Source organism: Oryx dammah, unplaced genomic scaffold, assembly GCF_014754425.2.
Source record: "Oryx dammah isolate SB20612 unplaced genomic scaffold, SCBI_Odam_1.1 HiC_scaffold_25, whole genome shotgun sequence".
Classification (NCBI taxonomy): Eukaryota; Metazoa; Chordata; class Mammalia; order Artiodactyla; family Bovidae; genus Oryx; species Oryx dammah.
The window spans coordinates 60,870,084-60,887,557 of record NW_024070209.1 but is presented as its reverse complement, the minus strand read 5'-3'; the positions used below and the strand labels follow the sequence as shown (position 1 = coordinate 60,887,557).

The 17,474-nt window shown below is 37.4% G+C and overlaps 1 protein-coding gene across 1 annotated transcript in view; it reads left to right on the top strand.

Annotated features, from left to right (window-relative positions):
* The window catches only part of LOC120851330 (WD repeat containing planar cell polarity effector), a 211,973-nt gene that overhangs the window by 174,430 nt on the left and 20,069 nt on the right, over positions 1-17,474 (top strand). Inside the window, exon 13 of the mRNA XM_040224029.1 lies at positions 13,489-13,591. Coding sequence (XP_040079963.1) covers positions 13,489-13,591 — 103 coding nt within the window. The remainder of the gene's footprint in view (positions 1-13,488; positions 13,592-17,474) is intronic.

Genomic DNA, 17,474 nt, shown 5'->3' with positions numbered 1-17,474 from the left:
TGTCTGGTTCTAACTGTTGCTTCTTGACCTGCATACAGATTTCTCAGGAGGCAGGTAAGGTGATCTGGTATTCCCATCTCTTGAAGGATTTTCCAGTTTGTTGTTACCCATACAGTCAAAGCCTTTTCCTGTAGTCAATGAAGCAGAAGCAGATGTTTTTCTTGAATTCCCTTACTTTTTCTATAATCCAAGGGATGTTGGCAATTTGATCTCAGGTTCTTCTGCCTTTTCTAAATCCAGCTTGTACATCTGGATGTTCTTGGTTCACATACTGTCGAAGCCTAGCTTTAAGGATTTTGAGCATTACCTTGCTAGCATGTGAAATGAGTTTAAATGTGTGGTAGCTTGAACATTCTTTGGCATCAATCACCCTTTTTGGGGATTGGAACGAAAACTGGCCTTGTCCAGTCGTGTGGCCACTGCTGAGTTTTAAAAATTTGCTGGCATTTTGAGCGCAGCATTTTAACAACATCATCCTTTAGGATTAGAAATAGCTCAGCTGGAATTCCATCACCTCCACTAGCTTTGTTCATGGTAATCCTTCGTAAGGCCCACTTGACTTCACACTCTGATGTCCGGCTGTAGGTGACATACCACACCATTGTGGTCATCCAGATCATTATGACTTTTTCTGTATAGTTTTTTGTGTATTCTTGCCACCTCTTTTTAATTGCTTCTGCTTCCATTATGTCCTATATTGTGCCCATCTTTGCATGAAATGTTCCCTTGGTATCTCTAACTTTCTTGAAAGGATCTCTAGTCTTACCCATTCTATTGTTTTTGACATTTCTTTTGCATTGTTCACTTAAGAAACAAGTAAAAGACATGAAAATGAAATATATAACCAAGTGGCTTTACTTTTTTGACTCTTTTAGAATTATTTCCCAGGGATATATGAGCTTATTTTAATTATATCCAACATTTTAACTAAATTGCAACTCTAAAACTATCTAAAAGTTAAAACAAATGTAGCCAGAAGATAGCTGGTTGAGAGGTAATATAGATACTAGACATTATTAATAGATGTGTTTTTTCAGGCTATAAAGATTCATGAACTCACACTGAGAGGCATGGAGTTACAGAAATATACTGTCTACTGCATCTTACTAAAAACTACATTCAGATATATAAATAGTGAGAAGGCCCACAGAAATATTAAGAATTGAAAATCATGGTACAGATACAATATCACCTCAAGACCTGTTAAGCCTTATTACCTTCTTGAAATTAATGACCCAGATTTCCAATAAGAATTAAATAATTAATAGAAATCACAGAAATAAGGAGGAGTGAGAGGCAGAGAACATGTTCCAGAAATAATTCGTGGACCAGAGATCTCATCGTCAACACTTACATCACTGTTAAACATGAAGAACTAACATTAGTAACTCACCAAAAAAGGGGATATTTTTTACGGGTAACTTTCTTTGATTCATATGCTAATGCTTTTATATAGTCTTAATGTTAACTAGAATAAGTCTTAGATATTCTTGACCATTTACTTTCACAAGTGAATTTTAAGATCAACTTGTCAAGTTCCATGGAAAATCTTACGGGAATTTTGATTGGAATTCTACTAAAGTTTACATGTTATTTTGGGTCAGAATTGATATATTTATAATCTATAGTCTTTTCAGCCATAAGCAGGTATATAGTCTGTATTTTAAACAGATGTTCATTTATGTCACTTACTAATGGATGGTAGTTTTTTCTTAAGGGCAGTGTATATGCTTTGCTTATTTTCAGTGAAGACTCATATAAAAATTTTGCCAGAGATGAAAAGATAGGGAAAAGAGGCCACTTTAACTTATTCTGTATGGCTACTATAACCTTGATATAAGCTGAGGCTTGTCAGCAGTCAAGTGTAAGTAAGGTGATGGAATTTCTAAGACTATAGATGCGCTAATATAATACTATATAGCAGCCATACTTCAAATTTTAAAAAGTTGCCAAAATGTTAAATAATATACTAGCAAATTGAACATGGCGATATATTTTTAAATTACTGCTAATTTCTTTATTGAATATAAAGATCTATTATGAAAGCATCATGGCATTCTTGGATTATAAAAACAACATGATTTTTTTCCATTGATGTACATTTAAGTTGTTTCTGATTTTTTATTGTTTTAAGTATTGCTGTCAGTTTAAAATCTCTTCATATCCTGAGCCAATTTAACAAAATTAAATTTTATCAATTAGACCTAGAAAAGACATTATTTATAAAGGACAACTCTCCCATACAAAGGCTGCCATTAGGTACCTTACTTGAAATACCAAACTGACACATTCTACACTAAAACTTTGCTTTCCTAAAAATATGACCAAACTCCTAAATTACCAAATGGTGTTCAGAGAAAAGAAAAATCTCTGAAAAAATATTAAATATGTACTTTAGGTGTATAATTTCCATCTTATTCTAGTTGATAAGATTCCCTGAGTATATTGTTTCTGACTTAAAGTGACAAGATTTCTATTGGAGCTTAGTAAGTCAATCAATCAGTAGATTGTAAATGCTGTCCCTTCATCCATAAGATATTTGAAGTAGCTAATACTTTTCAGTATTAAGACAATACCAAAGCAGCTATGTGCTGCTGCTGCTGCTAAGTCACTTCAGTCGTGTCCGACTCTGTGTGACCCCATAGACGGCAGCCTACTAGGCTCCGCTATCCCTGGGTTTCTCCAGGCAAGAACACTGGAGTGGGTTGCCATTTCCTTCTCCAATGCATGAAAGTGAAAAGAGAAAGTGAAGTCGCTCAGTTGTGTCCGACTCTTCCTGACTCCATGGACTGCAGCCTACCAGGCTCCTCCGTCCATGGGATTTTCCAGGCAAGAGTACTGGAGTGGGGTGCCATTGCCTTCTCCGAAGCATCTATGTAACCCTGATCAAATATCTAACAGCCTTTGCAATAACTGAATAGATATTTGAGCAGGTTGAGAAAATAACACTTCTGTACTCAGTAAGAATTCAGTAAGAACTAGAACTAGATAATATTTGGTACCTTTGATAACTCATTGTGGTTGTTCAGTCACTCAGTCATACCAACTCTGTGACCCCATGGACTGCAGCACACCAGCCTTCCCTGTCCTTCACCATCTCCCAGAGATTGCTCAAACTCATGTCCATTGAGTCAGTGATGCCATCCAAGCATCTCATCTTCTGTCATCCCTTCTCCTCCTGCCTTCAATCATTCCCTGCATCAGGGTCTTTCCCTTGAGTTGACTCTTCACATCAGGTGGCCAAAATATTGGAACTTCAGCTTCAGAATCAGTCCTTCTACTGAAAAAACCATAGCTTTGACTATATGGACCTTTGTCAGCAAAGCAGTGTCTCTGCTTTTTAATATGCTGTCTAGGTTTATCATTGCTTTTCTTTCAGGGAGCAAGCATCTTAAATTTCATGGTTGCAGTCACCATCTGCAGTGATTATGGAGCCCAAGAAAATAAAGTCTGTCACTGTTTCCATTGTTTCCCCATCTATTTGCCATGAGGTGATGGGACCAGATGCCATGATATTTGTTTTTTCAATGTTGAGTTTTAAGCCAGCTTTTTCACTCTCCTCTTTCACATGCATCAATAGGCTCCTTAGTTCCTCTTGGCTTTCTTCCATAATGGGGGTGTCATCTGCATATGTGGGGTTATTGATATTTCTCCCAGCAATCTTGATTCCAGCTTGTGCTTCATCCAGCCTGGCATTTCCCATGATGTACTCTGCATATAAGTTAAATAAGCAGGGTAACAAAATAGAGCCTTGACGTACTCCTTTTACTGTTGGTACCAGTCTGTTGTTCCATGTCCTGTTCTAACTGTTGCTTCTTGACCTGTATCCAGGTTTCTCAAGAGGCAGGTCAAGTGGTCTGGTATTCCCATCTCTTGAAGAATTTTCCAGTTTGTTGTGATCCACATGGTCAAAGTGTAGTCAATGAAGCAGAAGTAGATGTTTTTCTGAAATTCTCTTGCTTTTTCTAAGATCCAACAGATGTTGGCAATTTGATCTCTGGTTCCTCTGCCTTTTCTAAATCCAACCTGAACATCTGGAAGTTCTCAGTTCACATACTGCTGAAGCCTGACTTGGAGAATTTTGAGCATTACTTTGCTAGCATGTGAAATGAGTGCAATTATTTGGTAGTTTGAACATTCTTGGGCATTGCCCTTCTTGGGGACTGGAATGAAAACTGATCTTTTCTGGTCCTGTGGCCAATGCTGTTTTCCAAATTTGCTGGCATATTGAGTGCAGCACTTTCACAGCATCATCTTTTAGGATTTGAAATACCTCAACAGGAATTCCATCCCCTCCACTAGCTTTGTTCATAGTATGCTTCCTAAGGCCTACTTGGCTTTGCACTCCAAGATGTCTAGCTCTAGGTGAGTGATCACACCATTGTGGTTATCTGAGTCATTAAGACCTTTTGTGTACACTTCTGTGTATTCTTGCCATCTCTTCCTAGTATCTTCTGCTTCTGTTAGGTCCGTACCATTTCTGTCCTTTATTGTGCCCACCTTTGCATGTTATGTTCCCTTGGTATCATAATTTTCTTGAAAAGATCTCTAGTCTTTCCCATTCTGTTGTTTTCCTCTATTTCTTTGCATTGATCACGTAGGAAGGTTTTATCTCTCCTTGATATTCTATATTCAAATGGGTTTATCTTTCTTTTCTGCTTTGCCTTTCACTTTTATTTTTTTCTTGGCTATTTGTAAGGCCTCCTCAGATAGCCTATTTTGCATTTTTACATTTCTTTTTCTTGGGGATGGTTTTGATCACTGCCTCCTATACAATGTCATGAACCTCCATCCATAGTTCTTTAAGCACTCTATCAGATTTAATCCCTTGAATCTATTTGTTGCTTCCACTGTAAGGGATTTGATTTAGGTCATACATGAATGGCCTAGTGGTTTTCTCTACTTCCTTCAATTTAAGTCTGATTTGGCAATAAGGAGTTCATGATCTGAGCCACAGACAGCTCCCGGTCTAGTTTTTGCTGACTGTATAGAGCTTCTCCATCTTTGACTGCAAAGAATATAATAAGTCTGATTTTGGTATTGACCATCTGGTGATATCCTTGTGTGTGGTCGTCTCTCGTGTTGGAAGAAGGTGTCTGCTATAACCAGTGCCTTCTCTTGGCAAAACTGTTAGCCTTTGCCCTGCTTCATTTTGTACTCCTAGGCCAAACTTGCCTGTTACTCCAGGTATCTCTTGACTTCTTACTTTTGCATTCTAGTCCCTATGATGAAGAAAGAACATCTTTTTTTGGTGTTAGTTCTAGAAAGCCTTGTTGGTCTTCATAGAACCATTCAACTTCAGCTTCTTTGGCATTAGTGGTTGGGGCATAGACTTGGATTACTATGATGTTGAATGGTTTGCCTTGGAAACAGAGATCATTCTGCCATTTTTGAGATTGTACCCAAGTACTGCATTTTGGACTCTTGATGACTATGAAAGCTACTCCATTTCTTTTAAGAGATTCTTGCCCACGATAGTAGATATAATTGTCATCTGAATTAAATTTAACCATTCCAGTCCATTTTAGTTCACTGTTGCTAAGATGTTGATGTTCACTCTTGCCATCTCCTGTTGACCACTTTCAATTTACCTTGTCATGGACCTAACGTTCCAGGTTCCTATGCAGTACTTTTCTTTACAGCATTGGACTTTACTTTCACCACCAGACACATGCACACCTGGGTGTTGTTTCCGCTTTGGCTAAATCAGCCTCTTCATACCTTCTGGAGCTATTTCTCTGCTCTTCTCCAGTGGCATATTGGGCACCTACTGATCTAGGGAGTTTGCCCCTCAAAAACTGTATAATGTTATATATTATATGCAAAAAAGGTAGATGTAATATTTTTGGTAAATAAATGTAGAATTCCTTTGTAAGAAAAAATAAGTATTGCTGTCAGCACCAATCTGTTTTAATTTTATTTTTAATTGGAGGATAATTTGATTTTTGGCTTGATTGCTCTCTTTTCTTTTGACTCTCACCAATCTTGGACATAAGATTGATCACATCATTTCCTTAGGAAGAGTTTCCAAAAGTATATATATGCTAATTTTAAATTCTGATATATTAATTAAATATGGAATCATCAAACTTTTTCTATAAAGAACCAAATAGCAAATAGTATAGGTTTATGGGTCATGAAGCAAAATTGAGGTTATTATATAGGTACTTGAGAAAACAAATTTCCATAGATCTTTATTGATAAAACAAAATTTTAAATGTAATAATTGAGTATGATAGAAAACTTCCATAAATATTTTTTATAAAGTTAAAAATCTAATAATTGAGTACAGTTTTCATAATGAAGTTCTACACATGTAAATAATGGAGTTCTTTTGGGGGAATAAGAGTTGAAAGGTGCTATTCCTTATCAACAAAATCCATTGTAAATATTTATCTGTGGATACTGATCTATGGTGAAATTTATTTTCATTTTGCAAATTTCTTTCCTCATAGACAACTACTGCCAAATATTGATATATATGATATGAGTGTATGGTTAATTGCACATATTCACTGATCAGAAGGCATTTTTAGAACTCTATTAGCTAAAGACTAGACTAGACTGCCTTTTAAGTCTAAATTTGGCAATAAAGGAGTTTATGATCTGAGCCACAGTCAGCTCCCGGTCTTGTTTTGCTGACTGTATAGAGCTTCTCCATCTTTGCCTGCAAAGAATATAATCAATCTGATTTCAGTGTTGACCATCTGGTGATGTCCATGTGTAGAGTCTTCTCTTGTGTTGTTGGAAGAAGGTGTTTGCTATGACCAGTGCATTTTCTTGGCAAAGCTCTATTAGCCTTTGCCCTGTGTCATCCCATACTCCAAGGGCAAATTTGCCTGTACTCCAGGTGTTTCTTGACTTCCTACTTTTGCATTCCAGTCCCCTATAATGAAAAGGACATCTTTTTGGGGTGTTAGTTCTAAAAGGTCTTGTAGGTCTTCATAGAACCATTCAACTTCAGCTTCTTCAGTGTTACTGGTCAGGGCATAGGCTTGGATTACTGTGATATTGAGTGGTTTGCCTTGGAAACAAACAGAGATCATTCTGTCGTTTTTGAGATTGCATCCAAGTACTTCATTTCAGACTCTTGTTGACCATGATGGCTACTCCATTTCTCCTAAGGGATTCCTGCCCACAGTAGTGGATACAATGGTCATCTGAGTTAAAGTTACCCATTCCATTCCATTTTAGTTTGCTGATTCCTAGAATGTCGATGTTCACTCTTGCCATCTCTTGTTTGACCACTTCCAATTTGCCTTGATTCATGGACCTGACATTCCAGGTTCCTAAGCAATATTGCTCTTTACAGCATCGGACCTTGCTTCTATCACCAGTCACATCCACAACTGGGTACTGTTTTTGCTTTGGTGCCATCCCTTCATTCTTTCTGGAGTTATTTCTCCATTGATCTTCAGTAGCATATTGGCCACTTACCAACCTGGGGAGTTCTTCTTTCAGTATCCTATGATTTTGCCTTTTCATACTGTTCATGGGATTCTCAAGGCAAGAATACTGACGTAATTTGCCATTCCATTCTCCAGTGGACCACATTCTGTCAGACCTCTCCACCATGACCTGCCCATCTTGGGTGGCCCCACACAACATGGCTTAGTTTCATTGAGTTAGACCAGGCTGTGGTCCGTGTGATCAGATTGGCTACTTTTCTGTGATTATGGTTTCAGTGTGTCTGCCCTCTGATGCCCTCTCGCAACACCTACCATCTTACTTGAGTTTCTCTTACCTTGGACATGGGGTGTCTCTTCACAGCTGCTCCAGCAAAGCACAGCCACTGCTCCTTACCTTGGATGAGGGGTATCTCCTGATGGCCGCCCCTCCTGACCTTGAACGTGGAGTAGCTCCTCTCGGCCCTCCTGCGCCCACGCAGCCGCCGCTCCTTGGATGTGGGGTTGCTCCTCTCGGCCGCCACCCCTGACTTCAGGTGTGGGGTAGCTCCTCTCAGCCGCTGCCCCTGACCTCAGGCTAGATAGCATATTAAAAAGCAGAGACATTATTTCGTCAAAAGAGGTCCGTCTGGTCAAGGCTATGGTTTTTCCAGTGGTCATGTATGGATGTGAGAATTGGACTGTGAAGAAAGCTGAGCACTGAAGAATTGATGCTTTTGAAGTGTGGTGTTGGAGAAGACTCTTGTGAGTCCCTTGGACTGCAAGGAGATCCAACCAGTCCATTCTAAGGGAGATCAGTCCTGGGTGTTCATTGGAAGGACTGATGCTAAAGCTGAAACTCCAATACTCTGGCCACCTCATGTGAAGAGTTGACTCATTGGAAAAGACCCTGATGCTGGGAGGGATTCGGGGCAGGAGGAGAAGGGGACAACAGAGGATGAGATGGCTGGATGGCATCACCGACTCGATGGACATGAGTCTGAGTAAACTCTAGGAGTTGGTGATAGACAGGGAGGCCTGGCATGCTGCAATTCATGACGTTGCAAAGAGTTGGACATGACTGAGCAAGTGAACTGAATTGAGACTGCCTTTTCATATGTTAGTACATTGTAAATTAATTACTCCCCTTAATTGCACCATTAGATAGAGTTTGAACTATGGACATTTCCTTGGCACTTGTATCAAGGTTGAAAAATGCCATGGACTGAAGTATATTGCTGGGACTTTGGGTAAGAATGGAGATCTCACTTTTAATTTTTGACGGTTTTAACTTTTAATTTTTACAGAAGGTGTGTAACACAGCCTGGTATTACTTGCAAGTCAAAACAATGTTAGTTTTCACTGAAAAACTTTATCACAATGTATGTTTCACAATAAGTACTATTTGGCTTGTAGTTTCAAACTGAAACATTTTCAAGTCTGCATGGTGAGCTAATTCCAGAGCCATACAGACTTGAGTGGTTTAACACAGTTCTTTCAGCCATTTAAAAATGTAAACACTGGTCTTTTTTAAAACTGAAGTATAGTTGCTGTCTATATATATATAGTATAGTATAGCACATTCTTTTAGAGAAAATCTGTGTACAAAAAGCATATGTGTACAAAGGTGTACTTTTTTTTTTACTTTACAATATTGTATTGGTTTTGCCATACATCAACATGTTTTAATTATTGCATTCTGTGCTTTACTGTTCTACATCTGTATTTTGCATCTCTCAGTAAAAAGTGGATGTTGGCCCTTCATGTGATTAAACATAATAGAATGGGCACAGGTAAAATTTGATAATCACTAGTGACTTTGTGCCACGCACTGTGTAAGCCTTATATGTGTCAAAGTGTTAGTTGCTCAGTCATGTCTGACTCTTTGCAACCCATGGACTATAGCCCGACATCTCCTCTCTCCATGGAATTCTCCAGGCAAGAATACTGGAGTTGATAGCCATTCTCTTCTCCAGGGGATCTTCCCAACCTAAGGATGGAACCTGTGTCTCCTGCATTGTAGGTAGATTCTTTCCCATCTAAGCTACCAGCAAAGCCCCTTACATAATTCTCATAACTCTCCTAAAATACTGTGACCTCCTTTATAAATGAGGCAGATGCCTGAAGAAATTCAGCAAGCTGTTGAAGCTCACCTAACTAGTGACAGCAAAGCCAGGCTTAAACCCAGGCCATTGGACTCCAGAGCCCCCTGTCATGTCCATCATTCCTGAACTTTACAGGACTAGTAAGTGGTGGGTTGTTGAGTTAGCTGAATGTAACCTTTAGAAAAACTGTGTAAATTGATTTTACAACAAATGGGGAACTTTAAAAGAAGGGAAATATATAAATAGATTTCTTTTACTGAAATAAAAGGCATTAGGGACTTTGTAAAAATAAAATAAAAATTGAAGTATAGTTGCTGTCTATATAGTATAGTATACTACAGTATATAGTATAGTATATATATACTATAGTATAGATATATATATACTATATATAGTATATAGTATAGTATATAATATATAGTGTATATAGTATATACAGTATATAATATATAGTGTATATAGTATACACAGTATATATAGTGTACAGTATATTATATAATATATACAGTATATACAGTATATATAGTATATATACTATAGTATATATATACAATATATATACTATGTATACTATATACTATATATATACAATATAGTATATACTATTAGGGACTTTGTAAAAATAAAATAAAAAATATACATATATGCTATATATATGCTATATATATATATACTATATAGCTATATAGTATAGTATACTATAGTACTACATATATATACACACTATATATAGTACTAGTCTATATATACTATATATAATATGAAGTGAAGTGAAGTTGCTCAGTCATGTCCGACTCTTTGCGACCCACAGACTGTAGCCCACCAAGCTCCTCCGTCCATGGGATTCTCCAGGCAAGAATACTGGAGTGGGTTGCCATTTCCTTCTCCAGGGGATCTTCCCAACCCAGGGATTGAACCCAGGTCTCCCGCATTGCATGCAGGTGCTTTAACCTCTGAGCCACCAGGGAAGCTCCATATATATATATAATATAGTGATTCACAATTTTTACAGGTTAACTCTATTTATATTTATTATAAAATATTTGTTATATTCCCTCTGTTATATAATATATCCTTGTAGCCTAATTTATACCTAATAGTTTATACTTCTCAATCCCTTATGCCTATCATGACCTTCTTTCCTCTCCATTGGTAACTAGTTTGTTCTCTGTATTTGTGAGTCTACTCTTGTTATATTTGCTAATTGTATTTTTTATATTCTACATATAAGTAATATCATCTAGTATTTGTCTTTCTCTGACTTATTTCATTTAGTATAATAACAAAACAAACTACTGAATGGGAAAAATTATTTGCATATAATATGACCAATAAGGGGTTAATATCCAAAATATATACTTAGTCCACACAACTGAACATCAAAAAAGAAACAACCTGATTATAAAATGGGCAGAGGAAGTGAACAGTTTTTCAAAATTTAAGAAAATGCAGACACCCATGAAAAGAGGTACAATCATCAGGGAAATGCAAATCAGAACCACAATTAGATATCATCTCACAGCTATTGGAAGGGCCATCATCAAAAAATACAAATGACAAATGCTGGCAAGGATGTAGAAAAAAGGGAATCTTCATACACTGTGGGGATGTAAATTGGGGAAAACAGCATAGAGTTTTCTCATAATAACTAAAATAGAACTACCATTGTTGCTGTTCAGTCACTAAGTTGTGTCCAACTCTTTGAGACCCCATGGACTGCAGCATGCCAAGGTTCCTTGTCTTTCATCATTTCTCAGAGTTTGCTCAAACTCGTGTCCATCAAGTCAGTGATGTCATCCAACCATCTCATCCTGTCATCCCCTTCTTCTCCTGCCTTCAATGTTTCCCAGTGTCAGGGTCTTTTCCAGTGAGTCAGCTCTTCACAGCAGGTGGCCAAAGTACTGAAGCTTCAGCTTCAGCATCAGTCCTTCCAATGAATATTCATGGTTGATTTCCTTTAGGATTGATCTTGCTGTCCAAGGGACTCTCAAGAGTCTTCTCCAACACCACAGTTCAAAAGCATCATTTCTTCATTGCTCAGCCTTCTTTATGGTCCAGCTCTCGGATCATACACGACTGTTGGCAGAGTCATAGCTTTGACTAGATGGACCTTGTCGGCAAAGTGATGTCTCTGCTTTTTAATATGCTGTCTAAATTTGTCATAGCTTTGTGACCCAGCAATTCCATGCCTGAGTATACATCTGAGAGAAACAAAAGCACTTATTTGAAAAGATACATTCACCCCAGTGTTAATAGCAACACTATTTACAATTGCCAAGATACAAAAGTAACCTAAGTGTCCATCAACTGATGAATGGATAAAGAAGACTACACACACACACACATATATACACAAACACAAACAGAATACTTCTCACCCCTAAATAAGAATGAGATTTTTGCCATTTGCAGCAACATTAATGGATCTGGAAGGCCTTATGCTAGGTAAATAGCATTGATAACTCAAGGACTGTATAAAAGCCAGGCTATATTTGGCTAGTAAGCCATAGCTTACCAACCCCTGCTATAAAGTCTATATCCCCAGTAAATGTAAACACCTGTTTTCCCCCCAAACTTTGCAACCAGTAAGTAACAACTTTAAAAACACTTGTGCAGTCTGAAATTATATTTTTCAACTTTGAATATTGGGAAAGTAAAATATCTTTTCATGATTATGAAAGTGAAAGTCGCTCAGTTGTGTCCAACTCTTTGCAACCCCATGGACTACAGTCTATGGAATTCTCCAGGCCAGAATACTGGAGTGAGTAGCCTTTCCCTTCTCCATGGGATCTTCCCAACCCAGGGATCAAGCCCAGGTCTCCTGCGTTGCAGGTGGATTCTTTACCAGCTGAACCACAAGGGAAGCCCAAGAGTACTGGAGTGGGCAGCCTATCCCTTCTTCAGCGAATCTTCCCTACCGAGGAATTGAAGGGAATTCCTGGGGTCTCCTGCATTGCAGGCAGATTCTTTACCAACTGAGCTATCAGGAAAGCCCTGATAGCTCATGATTATAGGCCATTTATATTTCATCATTGAAAACTTGTTCATGTTCTTTTTACCATTTTATTGCAATAAAATTCTCATTCCAATGATCATTTTGTGTACCAAAGATTTCTAAGTCTTTTTTAGTAGCTCTGTCTACTGGTTTAGAATTAGTTTCCACTATTTTCTCTCACACATCAAACATTCCTTCCATATTGAAAGACCTGTTACTGCCTGATAGAACTGTGGTTTTTCAATCTTCTCTACATACATGTGTCAGATACCATTCATTTTCTGTTGGCTTACCTCCATTTTCCCTTCTAGTATAACTCTTATTTATCCTTCAAACCACAGATCAAGGATCAGTTCCTCCTCTTTGGTTCCATACCATTCTTAACTCTACCATAAAACCCATCACACTAAGTTATTAGCTTTTGTTTACAGTCGTCTTTTTCCCTACTGGACTCAAAGCTTGTTGAGAAATGGTACTATAATTGACCTCTCTTTCCACAACAATGCCTGGCACTTAATAGGCACTGATTATCTGTTGACTGAATGAATTCAAGATAATAGTAGTATTAATAATATTAACAAAATAATATGTGCCAAGTGCATAAATATCAGAGACAATTTGTGTAATAATATTCCTTGTAAACTGCTTATCATAATGAACAACTGAATTTTGAAGATATCTGAGATAGTAAAATTTCATTGTAGAAAACAGCAACTAAGATTTTTATTCCCTGATAAAACTGAGTATATTGAACATTTTTAACAGCTTGTCTTTTTCCCTAAAGTTATTTATTTAAATAACTGCCACTAGTTATAGCCAGGATTTGCAATTCAAGAAAATTTGCTTGTACTAGCAAACTGAGAAAATTAAAATATAAAAAAGAATGTTCATCAGCCATGTCTGTTTTGTAATCTGAACAGTAAGTGCTTTTTTTCAAAATCTCCTTTGTAACTTGACTAAGATTCATTTTGGATTAATCTTTTATTTTGCTGTATTTCCAAAGGACATCCATTACCTTGCACTAGATAAAGGAGAACTAGCACTAGCTGAAGTGGCAAGAAGGAGAGCTAGTGATATTGATGCGGAATCAATAACCTCTGGAGTTGGTAAGATTTAATGCTGTTTTTTTAAAGTGCTTTTTGTTTTCATCAATGCTTATTTGGTATCACTTCTATTTACATTTGTAGGGCATGGTTGGTTAATTTGAATTACTTTTTCTGTGAATACAGTGTCTTTAAAAAAAAGAATTAAGCTTAGGTAAATAGTACAATATGGATGTTTAAGTTGAAATTGTGTTCATCTATAGGTGATTCTTAAGGTAACTGAAAACAAATTTCACTGGCTGCACACAGCAAAGGATATAGACTGCAGATTCAGTTTAAAAAGGTTACCAAACAAACAACAAATAGCAACAACAAACCTTAGAGAAAAGTTATTTCCAGAGTTACCACGTTATATTTAAGTATATTAAGTTATATATTTATTGAATATTTATTTTTTTTAATTTTTACTTTATTTTACTTTACAATACTGTATTGGTTTTGCCATACATTGACATGAATCCACCACGAGTGTACATGAGTTCCCGAACATGAACCCGCCTTCCACCTCCCACCCCATATCATCTCTCTGGATCATCCCCGTGCACCAGCCCCAAGCATCCTGTATCCTGCCTCAAACATAGACTGGTGATTCGTTTCTTACATGATGTTATACATGTTTCAATGCCATTCTCCCAAATCATCCCACCCTCTCCCTGTCCCTCAGAGTCCAAAAGTCTGCTCTACACATCTGTGTCTCTTTTGCTATCTCACATACAGGGTCATCATTACCATCTTTCTAAATTCCATATATATGTGTTAGTATACTGTATTGGTGTTTTTGTTTCTGGCTTACTTCACTCTGTATAATCAGCTGCAGTTTCATCCATCTCATTAGAACTGATTCAAATGTATTATTTTTCATGGCTGAGTAATACTCCATTGAGTATATGTACCACAGCCTTCTTATCCATTCATCTGCTGATGGACATCTAGGTTGTTTCCATGTCCTGGCTATTATAAACAATGCTGCGATGAACATTGGGGTACACATGTCTCTTTCAATTCTGGTTTCCTCGGTGTGTATGCCCAGCAGTGGGATTGCTGGGTCATAAGGAAGTTCTATTTGCAATTTTTTAAGGAATCTCCACACTTCTCCATAGTGGCTATACTAGTTTGCATTCCCACCAACAGTGTAAGAGGGTTCCCTTTTCTACACACCTTCTCCAGCATTTATTGCTTGCAGACTTTTGGATCACAGCCATTCTGACTGGTGTGAAGTGGTACCTCATTGTGGCCTTGATTTGCATTTCTCTAATAATGAGTGATGTTGAGCATCTTTTCATGTGTTTGTTAGCCATCCATATGTCTTCTTTGGAGAAATGTCTATTTAGTTCTTTGGCCCATTTTTTGATTGGGTCGTTTATTTTTCTGGAGTCGAACTGCATAAGTTGCTTGTGTATTTTTGAGATTAGTTGTTTGTCAGTTGCTTCATTTGCTATTATTTTCTCCCATTCTGAAGGCTGTCTTTTCACCTTGCTTATATTTTCCTTTGTTGTGCAGAAGCTTTTAATTTTAATTAGGTCCCATTTGTTTATTTTTGCTTTTATTTCCAATTTTCTGGGAGGTGGATCATAGAGGATCCTGCTGTGATTTATGTCGGAGAGTGTTTTGCCTATGTTCTCCTCTAGGAGTTTTATAGTTTCTGGTCTTACGTTTAGATCTTTAATCCATTTTGAGTTTATTTTTGTGTGTGGTGTTAGAAAGTGATCTAGTTTCATTCTTTTACAAGTGGTTGACCAGTTTTCCCAGCACCACTTGTTAAAGAGATTGACTTTTCTCCATTGTATATTCTTGCCTCCTTTGTCAAAGATAAGGTGTCCATATGTGTGTGGATTTATCTCTGGGCTTTCTATTTTGTTCCATTGATCTATATTTCTGTCTTTGTGCCAGTACCATACTGTCTTGATGACTGTGGCTTTGTAGTAGAGCCTGAAGTCAGGCAAGTTGATTCCTCCAGTTCCATTCTTCTTTCTCAAGATTGCTTTGGCTATTCGAGGTTTTTTGTACTTCCATACAAATCTTGAAATTATTTGTTCTAGTTCCGTGAAAAATACCGTTGGTAGCTTGATAGGGATTGCATTGAATCTGTAGATTGCTTTGGGTAGTATACTCATTTTCACTATATTGATTCTTCCAATCCATGAACATGGTATATTTCTCCATATTAGTGTCCTCTTTGATTTCTTTCATCAGTGTTTTATAGTTTTCTGTATATAGGTCTTTAGTTTCTTTAGGTAGATATATTCCTAAGTATTCTATTCTTTTCTTTGTAATGGTGAATGGAATTGTTTCCTTAATTTCTTTTTCTACTTTCTCATTATTAGTGTATAGGAATGCAAGGGATTTCTCTGTGTTGATTTTATATCCTGCAACTTTACTCTATTCACTGATTAGCTCTAGTAATTTTCTGGTGGAGTCTTCAGGGTATTCTATGTAGAAGATCATGTCATCTGCAAACAGTGAGAGTTTTACTTCTTCTTTTCCAATTTGGATTCCTTTTACTTCTTTTTCTGCTCTGATTGCTATGGCCAAAACTTCCAGAACTATGTTGAATAGTAGCGGTGAAAGTGGGCACCCTTGTCTTGTTCCTGACTTTAGAGGAAATGCTTTCAGTTTTTCACCACTGAGGATGTTTGCTGTGGGTTTGTCATATATAGCTTTTATTATGTTGAGTTATGTTCCTTCCATTCCTGCTTGCTGGAGAGTTTTTATCATAAATGGATGTTGAATCTTAACAGACACATCACAAGCAGAGAAATTGAAACTGTAATCAGAAATCTTCCAGCAAACAAAAGCCCAGGTCCAGATGGCTTCACATCTGAATTCTACCAAAAATTTCAAGAAGAGCTAACACCTATCCTACTCAAACTCTTCCAGAAAATTGCAGAGGAAGGTAAACTTCCCAACTCATTCTATGAGGCCACCATCACCCTAATACCAAAACCTGACAAAGATGCCACAAAAAAAGAAAACTACAGGCCAATATCACTGATGAACATAGACGCAAAAATCCTCAACAAAATTCTAGCAATCAGAATCCAACAACACATTAAAAAGATCATACACCATGATCAAGTGGGCTTTATCCCAGGGATGCAAGGATTCTTCAATATCCGCAAATCAATCAATGTAATTCACCACATTAACAAATTGAAAAATAAAAGCCATATGATTATCTCAATAGATGCAAAGGAGGCCTGTGACAAAATTCAGCATCCATTTATTGAATATTTATAATGTTTAAATATTATTTAAATGTCTAGTTTTTGAATGAAATTTTGTTTTTTAAATTATTTTATATTGGAGTATAGTTGGTTAACAATGTTATGTTAGTTTTATGTGTACAGCGAAAGTGACTCAGTTATACATATACACATATCCATTCTCTTTCAGATATTTTCCCATATAGATTATTATAAAATATTGAGTTCCCTGAGCTATACAGTTCAGTTCAGTTGCTCTGTCGTGTCCGACTCTTTGTGACCCCATGAATCGCAGCACGCCAGGCCTCCCTGTTCATCACCATCTCCCGGAATTCACTCAGACTCAACGTCCATTGAGTCTGTGATGCCATCCAGCCATCTCATCCTTGGGTCGTCCTCTTCTCCTCCTGCCCCCAATCCCTCCCAGCATCAGAGTCTTTTCCAGTGATTCAACTCTTCTCATGAGGTGGCCAGAGTATTGGAGTTTCAGCTTTAGCATCATTCCTTCCAAAGAAATCCCAGGGCTGATCTCAATGAACTGGTTGGATCTCCTTGCAGTCCAAGGAACTCTCAGGAGTCTTCTCCAACACCACAGTTCAAAAGCATCAATTCTTCGGCGCTCAGCCTTCTTCACAGTCCAACTCTCACATCCATACATGACCACAGGAAAAACCATAGCCTTG